General features: G+C 42.9%; 1 protein-coding gene across 2 annotated transcripts in view; it reads right to left on the bottom strand.

Annotated features, from left to right (window-relative positions):
* SMG6 (SMG6 nonsense mediated mRNA decay factor) overlaps positions 1-12,441 on the bottom strand; it is a 221,888-nt gene that overhangs the window by 168,695 nt on the left and 40,752 nt on the right. For both annotated transcript variants that reach the window (XM_067020989.1, XM_059046651.2), the window contains exon 9: positions 4,372-4,433. In XM_067020989.1, the coding sequence (XP_066877090.1) occupies positions 4,372-4,433 (62 nt within the window). The remainder of the gene's footprint in view (positions 1-4,371; positions 4,434-12,441) is intronic.

Here is a 12,441-nt window from a genome sequence, read left to right as displayed (position 1 = left end):
TCTGGATAGTGAGAATAAGGATAATTTTTTATTTCTTCTTTTTGATGGGTTTTCTAAATATTTTACAATAAGCACTGTATATAGTAAAAAGATTTCCACTACAATGAATACTTCTGGCTTTTGTATATAATACATTTATAATTTTTAAAAAATCAAGACACAAACATTATATTTTTAACAATTCAGAGTCCAAAATAAACATGAGCCTTTGAATTCCAAGAGATCTTGAAGCTGTGCAAATAGCATGACTCGGCAAGCAAGTAAAAACTAAAGTGGTAACTTCAACCTAGGCTATAATGGGAAGCAAAATTATTCTGTTTGTCACAAATCAAAAGTCTACAGGCTGCTGGCTTCCCGACCTCTCTCAGAGGAGTCTGAGCACAGGTCTGATCTGCCTCTCGCGGGGAAAGCCAGTGTCTGTCAGGAGCCACACGGCACCCCTGACCTATTCCCCTTCCTGAGCCTGAGAGGATTCCGGCCCTATCCTTTAAAGCTGCAGAAGGTACGATCACTTTCAGGATACGAGTCTCGCTGGCTAAAGTGACTGCTTTCTGAAGTGATCTCTAGAGATACCTTGTCTCATTTGAATGGCAGTTTCAAGAAACCAGTCTTTCAGACAATACTGGGACCTAGACCCGGGAGTGACTCAGACAGTGACTAACGGGGCAGGACCCAACCTCTTAAATGCTGGGGAACACAGCTGGGCCAGACAACATTCTCTGCAGAAAAGAATCAGGCTCCCTAACTTTTCTTAATGTCTTAATTTAAAAAAACTGAACAAGATAGGAGCAAACCAGTAGCAAAAAACAAAACAAAACAACTAAGCCGTATGACAGGGTAACAATGAGGGGAAAAAAAATCATAGTGCTACAGGACATAAGGACTGGAACAGACCTTGGAGATCATCTATTTAAACTACTGATAAGGAAACCAGAGCCCGCAGAGGCTCTGACTTGTTCCCTCTCGAGGTCTTAGAAGTAGTCAGCGGAGAAAAACAAACCCTTTTTGGCACTTGGTTCCATCTAACACTCTGCACGGCTTTTTCGCTGGTTGCTGAGAGGAAGGAGACTAGCGTTGCACCCATTAGGCCCTCAAGCGTACACGGATGCAACGGAGAACACGGGGCACGGACAAGACGAAGACTGGGAGAGCCACGGGGGGCTTTTCTCAGCAGGCAGGCGGGACAGTGGATGTGTCTTCAGCTGCTCCCCATTACAATCTCCTCACTCTTAATTCGTTTTCAACGCCTCCCACATTTCACATCTTCTTTGTAATTAGGCAGCAGTCCACGTTGTTGTGTGTGGCTCGGGCTCATTGCTTTTCTAGTCTTACAGACTTCTATACTTTTTTTTTTTTCCAACAGAAAAATTATTGCTGTTTCTGCCTTCCAGAATAAATATGGGGCTCATTTCTCTTTTCACCTCTAGGAGAGCACAAGAGGAATACTCACCGAGGGGCTGGGGTGCCTAGAATTCACATACACTTTCCTCATGTGAACACTACTGCGACTCACTGTTCAGGAAGGTGCAACTAGACTGGCCTTTTCTTTTTGCCAACAGAATATGTTATATGCAGGAATGGAAGAGATCTTGAAAAATAATCTGGACCACAGCAAACCACCTCTGACAAATGAGATAATCTGTTCGCTTGCAGAGGCTTCCAGAGAAGAAAATTCCTGAACATCCTCCCTCTGTGAAATCGTCTTACACCTAACCCAAACTTCTCCACCTGCAACATAAGCCTATTTTTCTCTTGCTGTCATCCAAAAGAAGTCAAAACAATTTGGTTATGACCCTAATATTTAAACACAGTTAGGGTACCCCCAACAGCTGTCTCTAAATAAAACTTTTTTTACCTTATTTTTTTAAAGATTAATTTGTCCTCTCAGAAATCAATTTCTAGCTTTTTAATCATTATTGTGATCCTTTCTCAAACTTCCTTCCAAATATCTAAATATGACAGTTTTAAAAAGGGGAAAAAATAAGGTTCTAACTAATGCTTAACCTGATTTAAAATATATATATATATGTGTGTGTATATATATATATATATATGTATATATATGTGTGTGTGTGTGTGTGTGTATATACATATATATATCTCCTAAACATTTCGTATACTCTGGACCAAGATTTATAACTTTTTTAGTCCCAAGAGTCTCTAACAGAGCTAAGAAATACCTAGGGCAGTGGTTCTCAACCAGGAGCAATTCTGTACTGCGGGGAACATTTGGCAATGTCTAGAGACATTTTTAATTGTCATAACTGGGGGTGAGGAGAAGGAATGCTACTGGCATGTAGTGGGTAGAAGCCTGGGATGCTGTTAAACATCCTACAAAGGACAGCCCCTACGACAAAGAATTATAAGGTTCAAAATATTAACGGTACAGAGGTCGAAGAATCCTGACTTAGAGCAAACATGGGGTACATAAAAAGTTAAAGAACAAACAAAGGAAAAGGAAAAAAGGAGAAAATACTGACTAGAAAGGTAGTAAGGGAAAAAAAGATTTTTTAAATGAGAATTTTAAAAGAAATAAAGAGATAAGGAACCATAGCACCTACTTTAAGTGCAGTACAGTGGTATTTCTGATATGATGTGCTATTTTATGAAATAATATCTTATTATTATAAGATAATAATCCTGAAACTGCACCCACCCTGAAACTGCAACTTTACATTACTCACTACCGACTGGCCTACTACGACCCATAGAATACTAGATCCTTCTCTCCAGTCTTTCACAATCTACCCATTTCTTTTAATAATTCACTTATTCCTACAACAAATATTTACTGAGCACCTACTACATGCCAGGCACTAGGGATACAACAGTCTTAAGCAAAAACTCCTGCCAGAGTAGAGCTGACATGGGGGTGGGGTGAGGGGTTGCTACTGATGCACCTAGTTTACTTTGCTGAGTAAATCACTTCACACTTATTTCTGCTAGTAGAGATGCGTCTATTGGCACTACTCCAAGTTTCCCAAGTCATTTCAAAATCAAGACTATAGCCATCCCTGTCACTCTTGCCCATGCTGATGACAAATGAATATGTGAAAGGCACAGTTTCTAGCTCACCATCCACAAACAGTGTTCCTTCAAGCAGGACAAAGCTTTTCAGCTTCTCCCACTAAGGAAACCTTCTAGAGCATTACAGATACACTTACAAGGTTATGACAGAAAGTGAAAGGGAGGGGCTTCCCTGGTGGCGCAGTGGTTAAGAATCTGCCTGCCAATACAGAGTACACGGGTTCGAGCCCTGGTCCGGGAAGATCCCACGTGCCACGGAGCAACTAAGCCCATGCGCCACAACTACTGAGCCTGCACTCTAGAGCCTGCGAGCCACGACTACTGAGCCCACACGCCACAACTACTGAAACCTGCATGCCCAGAGCCCGTGCTCTGCAACAAGAGAAGCCACTGCAATGAGAAGCCCACACACTGCAACGAAGAGTAGCTCCTGCTGACCACAACTAGAGAAAGCCCACACGCAGCAACAAAGACCCAACACAGCCAAAAAAATTAATTAATTAAAATCTTTAAAAAAAGAAAGTGAAAGGCAAACACTGACAACAACTGGGGGAACTATAATCCAAAGCAAATCACCTCAAAGGGTAGTTCACAATAAAACCTCCAACTCAGAAAATATTAAAATGCAGAGACGACCTGAGGGCACTGTCACCCGTTCCTCTCCTGGAATAATGAGGCACTCAGCACAGGGGCACCAGCTTTACACAGTGAGGAGAAACTCGGATCCACCAAAGGGATACTCAAAACCTGATCCCTTCCCAGAGACTTAATGGATTAAGTAACAGGGTCTCACCCACACCACCTTCCCTGAGATTTATATGGAAATCCGTGGTGAATGGTGAAACCATAGAGAAGTCTTAGCATTTACTGAGGTCAGCAATATGGTTCAGGAAACTGAGCACAGGAGGAAGGGGTATGGTTCGAAGGAAGAGAAAATGTTGGAGGAAAGAAATTACTGGATAGTATTTTCCCCCAAGGAGGACCCCTGGCAGCTGCACCCAGGGACTAAGCATGACTTCCTTGCGGAGCTCACTAGGGGCTGAGCCGGAAGGCAGAGGAAAGAGAAACCCAGAGGGATTAGGGGTGGGGGCTGGGAAAAGATTGTGGTTAAAAGGGGGCTTTAGTAAAGGTAGAGAAGGGGGAGCCAGAGGGATGGAGAGTAATATTTCCCAAACTTCATGAGCACAGTAGGAGAGTGAGTGAAAGGAAGAGGAGAGAAGGTGGAGGCCCCTAAGAATTCACACCCTGTGCCCTCAGTTACAAACACAGTCTAGTTGCTAACAATATTAAATTCCAAAATGACTTGTAATGTAGGAAAATAAAATAAACATCCTGCACACTTACCCAATCCGGGTAAACAGCTTCCCATGGGCATGGAGAAAACTGAGGATGAACCTTTTGTTCAGCTGCATGGGAAAAAAAGAGAGGAGAAAACAATTAAACTTTCCCCAGTTTCCTGTTACTGAACAGAGTCCCTAGTGACACAATAACCTGGCCAGGGTCTAAGGGGTGGGCACTAGGGATGGGAACCAAATGAACATGCCCAAACTCTCACACAGACCCAGGGCCCATGCCCAACAGCTGCTGCTCAGCTGAGCCAAGATGACAGCAGGCTCGGTGAACGGACAGCACCCCCTGCTGGCAGTAGTGTCTGAGTGCAGGGAGCGAAGCACTGAATCCCAACTAAGCTGGGTAGATGGCTGTCACCCTCTGCCATCTAGAAGTCACTGTCCCCATAATGACGGAACTGAAACACTGACAAGTACAGGACAGGGATGATGATGATCTTGGATAAGTCCCTTCTCTTTCTTGCGAGCTGTTTCTCTACCTACCCAAAAAACAGAACTCTTCTTTGGTAACCAAGAGTAAGGTAATCCACCAATTAGCTTATCAAATTGTACTTCTCCAGCTTTTAAAATAAAAGTTCAAACCTTTCCTTTTTTTTTCTTTTTTTTCTTTTCTTTGAAAGAAAAACTGAAAGCTGGGGTTATGTGAAATCCTCTGGCTTTTAAATGTTGGCTACTAACGAAAAAAAATTTAAACATCAGGCAAGCCAAAAGCACACGTTTGCCAGCCACATCTGGCTCACAGCCATGAGCTACCAAATTTTCAATCTCAATTCAAGGTTCTAGAAAATCCGCTTCTATCAAAATTTAGGGGAGATATTCCTCTAAGCAAAACAAGGCAGGGAAAAAAATTCAACTCCAAAGAAAGTGGAAGTAATCTAAAGACCAAACCCTGTCATCTTGGTCTCCTGGAAGCAATGTGCTCACGGCCCTGCAGCCAGACAGGGAAGAGGGATCAAGAGTTTTGACCTCAAGGTGGTGGTTCCAGCACCCCGGATGCTCTGCCTAAGAGGAAAATACTCTTCTGGTTTATACCCTTGCAAAACCCAATCAAATTGTGGCAGTTCCACCAATTTCACAAGGAAGCTGGGTGTGAGGAAAGGAGGGCATTCTCGCCTCCCCAATGACTTCAACCACAAACTGCAAACAATCTTCAGTCTTTATATTTGCTTAAACAAATTACATTTAATCAGCAACACCAGACCAAACTCTGATTTCTGTAGTTAAAAAGGATACTTCATGGAACGTAACCTGTCTCTACAGTGAGGTGAGTCAGGGCAGGGGACACTGGGTTCCATGAACAGAAGGGAAAGATGAGGACCTGCCACAAAATAAATGGCCGAGGGCTCTGCCACTGTTAGTGGCAAGGCCTGGGCTAGAATGCAAAGGAAGGTGGTGAAAAACTCACCCCTCAAACCTCTGCCACTTACCTGCTGTGGGGTCTCAGGCAACTGATCTAACCTCCCAAAGTTTTTCTTTCTATGCAGTGGAGATAACAGTACCTATACATTAAGGGACCAGGACCGGTGCATGAGATAAAGCAACTAAAAGCACATGCTTGGCATTTGTAAACACTCAAGTGTCAGCTGAACATTCTCTCCCAATGAATGGTAGAGTGAGTGGTAAAATGTTAACAACTGGAGAATCCAGGTGAAGGATATACAGGAGTTCTCTGTATTATTCTTGCAACTTTTCTATGGGTATAAAATTATTTCAAAATAAAAAGGTAAAAATATATATTATCTCTCTATTCTTGTTTTAACTCAATTGTCCCTTTTTCTAGCTGCCAATCATAAACTGGTTAACTCATCCATAACTAGTTATATTTATACATACAGGATACTTTGGTAGAAACAGAACGATATTAACCCATCTCGTTCAAGCCAATTAGTATCCCCCAAGCCGCAAGATAGCTCAGAAATTCAAGCAACTTAAACCAGTGAATGACAGAACTTGAACCCAGGTCTTCCGATTCCAAAACAGTTCTCCTCCCCTGAAACTGCCATCTACCTCAGGAAGAGAACAGGTACGCTTATTCATGAAGGGCCAATGAGGGAATAAGAGCAACTAAAAAGAGCAGTTCAGTTTTACCTTTAAGTTTTCCTTACCCATTAGGTAGGAAACATAGTGTGTAACCCACAATGCCTCCTGGAACAAAATGAGTGCACCATGAGGTTTTTTAACGCTGGAGTTCTAGCTATACTTCCCAAAGATCCTTCTCTTAGGGTAGTAGATGAAGCCTACTTAATTACCTGACTTCACACCTGCCATTATATCATATTTTAACTATATCTAGTAGAAAGTGGATTTCAATGCATTGTTTTTCAACTAGTGATAGTGAAGGGAATCTTGGCAAACTTTGTCAAACTAAACACACATTCTCTCTGACTTTGCTTAATGAGAACCACTGCTTTATTTTTAGTCTGAAAGTACCTGTTACTCTAAATATAGTTTCTCTTTATCTGTCACCAACATTTTGAATAGGAAAGGAGCTAAAATGTACATACATTCTAGAGAGGTAAAAGCATGTTATACTGAGGAAGTAGATTTGTTACACGCTGATCAAAATGGGACTGAGCACCATCGTAAATTAATAACATGAAGTCAGCAAGTGCTGAGGCAGAGCTTTTGGAAAACATAACTGATACCAAGTCCACAAAAGGAAGGTCTTAGTCTGAGCTTCCTCCCTCTCCAACACATCACCATGGATTGGCTTCATGTTTGGAGCTTTTTGATTCTTAACAATACACTCAGATGGTCTCACTCAGGTAGAGAAAGAACTGTTTTTCCGCGTATAGTGAGACTATCTGTCTCCAGATCTTCCTCGTGCAATTACATACTGTTCACCAGAAACTAAAAATGCTTCTTGGATGTAGCCCTGAGAGACAGTGTTAGAATTATTAAAGGGCTCCTGGCTCTCTGGTTTAAGTCCATAACCAACTCACAATGGACTCTTGAGCCTTTTGTACCATCTAAAAGCAAGGACCCAAAGAGACACTAATGGCAATAGCTGGATGGGTAGGTCTCTGGACACTCACAACAAAGTCTGTCCTTCCATTAACTACGGGGTTATGAGTAAAATGGTTTGGGTTGTTCCTCAACTGTAAAATGGAATTTCTACCACTGACAGTACCTAACTCAGAGCCGAAAGGATAAAACGAAGTAATACAAATTAAAGCATTTTGAGGAATAAATGTCTTATGCAAGCCCCGGTTATTACTACTCAGAACTGCCTAAGTGCTTTATGAACTGTGTAGCAAGGAAGGAGAAAGAAGCTCCTCAGAGGCAGCAACACATCACCAGAGGAGAGGATTCTGAAATATGCCTAATTTTAATTCTTAATAGTTGTTCCTGCTTCTAAAAAGTTGTGTGGAAAACTGAATTTCTGAAAAGTGAATCATTTTAAGGACAGTAGGAGGAATTAAGAGGAATTCCTCACTATTAAGAGGAATTCCAGAATGCGTCTTTAAAGCGTTTGGGGGAACATAAACTATCATTCTCTGATTTCTTCATCTGGGATGTCTCTACTTTTATATACCAAGTACTTAAAAAAAAAAAACTTTGTTGTGTTTTAAAAGGGGGGCTCTATCCCCTTAGATATGAGACAACATAGGTGAAGACCAAATTTCAACGGTACCTGTTAGAAAATGTCCAGGACTTTCAGAGCCTGCCATCAAAGCCCAGTTATCATCTCCCTAAAGCACTGAGGTCACAGGTGGAAAAGAATGTGAGCACAGAGGTGAAGCTGCCCACCTTCACCCCTGTGCTCCCCTGACAGGCACAATCAAGAGCAGACCAACAAGACAGGGTCCCCAAAGCCAAAGAACTTGTAGCCCAAGAATAAAAGATAAATAACAAACCAGCTTGCCAACTCCCCGTTTATGTTCCAAAACCTAAGACAAGGCCTTCTGACTATGAAGGTGCCAGGAGGCACTGTGCTTCCCTTACTGTCACTACCCATCAGCCAGGAAAAGTCTGTGGCAGGGAGATCTAAGGAGATGATAGAGAAAGTGAGGAAGGAGGGCACGGCACACAAAAAACGTGGAAGCCTACCAGTAAGTCAACAGTATAATAATCACATAGCAGGAATAAAAACCGCTCATTAGAACTTTCAGTATTCCTCTTTCCAGGATATAGATAAATAAAAATGTATAGGCAAGTCAAGTAGCAAGACTCAAATGCCTTGTAGGGAGACAAAGCAAATCACAAAAATCCATCTTCGAATCCCAAAGAGCCACACTGAGGCTGAGGTAGAGCAGGTATGGTGATTACTCTTCACCTTCAGCTTCTTCACCCCTGAACTGTTCTGGGCAGGATGACAGCTCAATTACCTCTAATTAAGCCCAAGTTCCATGTAGAGCTGTCCTACTTAGATGGCTGGATCTGAGCCGTGTGAATTCACATGTAAAACGCGCCTCTTAAAACCAACGCGCCCCTTGAGACAACAGCTCTCACCCTCACACTGCAGCTTCGTGCTGCCTCAACAAAGTCTTACATTAAAGCAATTCACTTGCTATTACTTCATTATCTCTCCTACCTAAAGCCAGCAAACTGGAGGGAAATGGGGCTAAATGTCATATCAGCAGTGAGCTCCGGAAAACCCAGCCAAGCAAGCAGAGGGACAGCTGAGCTTAGAGTACCGGGCTGGCTCTCAGCAGGAAAACTGGCACTAGGTCTAAAGAAAAGAAAGAACCACGAATTTGTGACTATTCTGTATTTATCACTCATTTGTTTACTGTGGGGGGGGAGTAGTACGGAATAGTATGAACAAAGACCACTGATCTGGGTTCAAGACCTGGGTTCAAATTTTCGTTATGCCATTTATTTGCTATATAACTATCGACAAATCATGTCAACTTTCTAAGGCTGTTTCTTCAACTATAAAACAAGAAGGCAGGGTGAGATCAGTATCAGTGATTCTATAACCCTGAGTGTGTACGCATCACAAGAAGAGCATCTATAAAAAATATAGATTACCCAGTCCTTCAGAATCAGAATCCTCAGGGAGAGGAGAAGGGGACTGAGAATCAGCATCTTTAAAAGGTCTCCAGGTAATTCTAAAAGACAGCTAGATTTGGGAATCCCCGGGCTAGATCACGCGTCAGCAAATCATGGCCAAAGAGTTTTTTAGTATGGCCCATGATCTAAGAATGGCTCTTATATTTTTTAACAGTTGAAAAAAATCGAAAAAAATTTTCATGATGCATGAAAACTATATGAAATTTAAATGTCAGGGTCCACAAATAGAGTTCTATTGAAACACAGCCACACTTGTTTGTTTCATATTGTCTGTGGCTGCTTTCCCTCTACAAAGGCAGAGCTGAGCAGCTGTAGCTGAGAGTGTGCCCAAAAGCCTAAAATACTATCTGGTCCTTTAAAGAAAAAGTTTGCTGATCCCTAATCTCATCTATAACACTGGGGTCTCAAAAAAATGTTTGTACCTGCGCAACACTTCAGGGCTACCACACACATACTGGAAACAGCAATGATTCTCATAGGCTGTTTAATAGCAAGCCCCACCTCTCTGGATGTTCTGACACCTACCCTCCCACCTATCACCTCAGGGGAATCACCAATCCACAGTGTTCCTTCCAATTCTAAAAGCCCACAAATGAACAGTTCTAACTAAATCTAATCTTTTTTTTTTTTGGCGGTACGCGGGCCTCTCACTGTTGTGGCCTCTCCCGTTCCGGACGCACAGGCTCCGCGGCCATGGCTCACGGGCCCAGCCGCTCCGCAGCACGTGGGATCTTCCCGGACCGGGGCACGAACCCGTGTCCCCTGCATCGGCAGGTGGACTCTCAACCACTGTGCCACCAGGGAAGCCCTAAATCTAATCTTTCTTACCAGCTTCTGGGCAAACACCATCCTATTCTATGTTAGCGCAAAATACACCAAATGCCAAAAGACTGCTGCTCTCAAAGCTTTTGAACTCAAACGCCCCAAAGGCTACAGAGAAATATAAATGGGGCTCTCAAGGTTTCCACCTTGGAAGCCACCATGGGGTGGAAACACAACACACCCAAGCCCAATCAATATTTCACTTATAGGCTAGAGGGCCCCAGGACTTTTCCCAAAACATCCCTAATCAAGGGAAAGTGCCAGACTAAGGCTTATGAATCCCTGTGCTGTGTGGTCTGACAATCTACAGCTCAGAAGTGCCACCAGCTTAGCATCTCAAGGTATACAGGGAAAGAGAGAAAGTTCAGCCAAAGGGCGACACTGTTGCTCTGACTGCGTTACTTTCTGAATGACTCTTCTTTCTGACTCATCTCTCTCAGAGTCTGGGAACTCTCATGCCCATCCACCCCCAAAAATGGAGGAGCTGGGACACCTTTGCAACTGCACAAAGTGGGAGAGAAGAGGACAGGGCTGAAGCTCCCACTTGGTGAAGAGTTGGGCACCAGAAAATAGTTTTCCAAAGGTACATACACAAGCTCAAACCGCCTTCTGAATGAATGGATCAAAAGTGCTGATGATGGCGAGGTCCTTTTCAAACTGTGTCCACCCATTCGTGTATTCATTCAACAAAAACTTACTTGCCATCTTCTAGGGACATGACACTGTGCATGAACTATGAACAAGGCAGAGATAATGCCTCCTCTGTGGTTGACACAATTATAAAGTACCAAGATTGGCGAAGGATGGGATGCTGTGTATTTCCACAGCAGGAGCATCAGAGATCTCAGAGGTAAAGAGTCATGCCTATGTTTCAAAAGCATAGGGGACAGCATGTGTGGTGGTCCCAAGAGGAGCACGTTGTAGACTGGCATGGCCAGGTGAGTGATTCTGCAAGAGGGAGGCTAAAGAAATAGGCTGGGCCAAGTTGTAGACGTCATTGTTAGAGTCTGATCTTAATCAAAGCCACTGAAGGGTTTTGAGCAGGGAAGTGACATGAGCAAACCTCCATTTTTAAAAGGACATTCTGACAACTGTTTAGAAATTTTAGGGTTTTTTGTTTTTTTGTTTGGGTGGGGGAGTGCAGAGTAAAATGTTTACAGGTCAGGAGACCAGTTAAGAAGCTGCTGCAATCATCCATTGGCAACAGAGACAGAGAAAAGAGGGAAGACAAAGAAAACCATCATTCCACGCTCAATCAATCATGATCCCTTGTCCCTAACTCCCAATAGTTCTAGTTCTAAGTAACTCAATTTACAGAGACCAGCAGTGGCCCAGAACCAAGCAGAAGTCTTTAGAATCACACAGAAGTCTTACTCAAACTATGAATGAAATACTGATTTCATTTTTAGAAATAATTTGGATATTCTTATCTTATTTCCTTTCAATAATATTTTTAAACAGCCTAGCATAGTGTCTGGTACTTAATACATATTCAGTAAGTGACTGTTGAAGAATCTATTAAAATATATAGACTTGAGGGGCTTCCCTGGTGGCACAGTGGTTAAGAATCCGCCTGCCAATGCAGGGGGCACAGGTTCCAGCCCTGGTCCGGTTAGATCCTACATGCTGTGGAGCAACTAAGCCCGTGTGCCACAACTACTGGGCCTGCATTCTAGGGCCCACGAGCCACAACTACTGAAGCCCGCACTCCTAGAGCCTGTGCTCTGCAACAAGAGAAGCCACTGCAGTGAGAAGCCCATGCACTGCAAAAAAGAGTAGCCTCCGCTCGCTGCAACTAGAGAAAGCCCGCGTGCAGCAACAAAGACCCAATGTAGCCAAAAATATATTTTAAAAAATAAATTAAATATATAGATTTGATAGTAGTAAGATAGATTATCCAGGTAATACACAGAAAAAACTCACAAGAAAAACAGTACAGTACTAATACTAAAGCTGAAGGGAAACAGCACACTCACCACTATTTATGAGAATTTAAATATTTCTCTTTCTGGAGGATAATTTGGCAAAACCCAAAAGTATTCAAAGGAAAAGAGAGTACTGGGCTTCCCTGGTGGCGCAGTGGTTAAGAATCTGCCTGCCAATGAAGAGGACACAGGTTCAAGCCCTGGTCCAGGAAGATCCCACATGCCCTGCACCACAACTACTGAGCCTGTGCTCCATGAGCCACAACTACTGAGCCCACCCACGTGCTGCAACTACTGAAGCC

The sequence above is a fragment of the Kogia breviceps genome, chromosome 19 (assembly GCF_026419965.1).
Source record: "Kogia breviceps isolate mKogBre1 chromosome 19, mKogBre1 haplotype 1, whole genome shotgun sequence".
Lineage (NCBI taxonomy): Eukaryota > Metazoa > Chordata > Mammalia > Artiodactyla > Physeteridae > Kogia > Kogia breviceps.
Note: the sequence above shows the minus strand (reverse complement) of the source record. Positions and strands in the feature narration are given on the sequence as shown.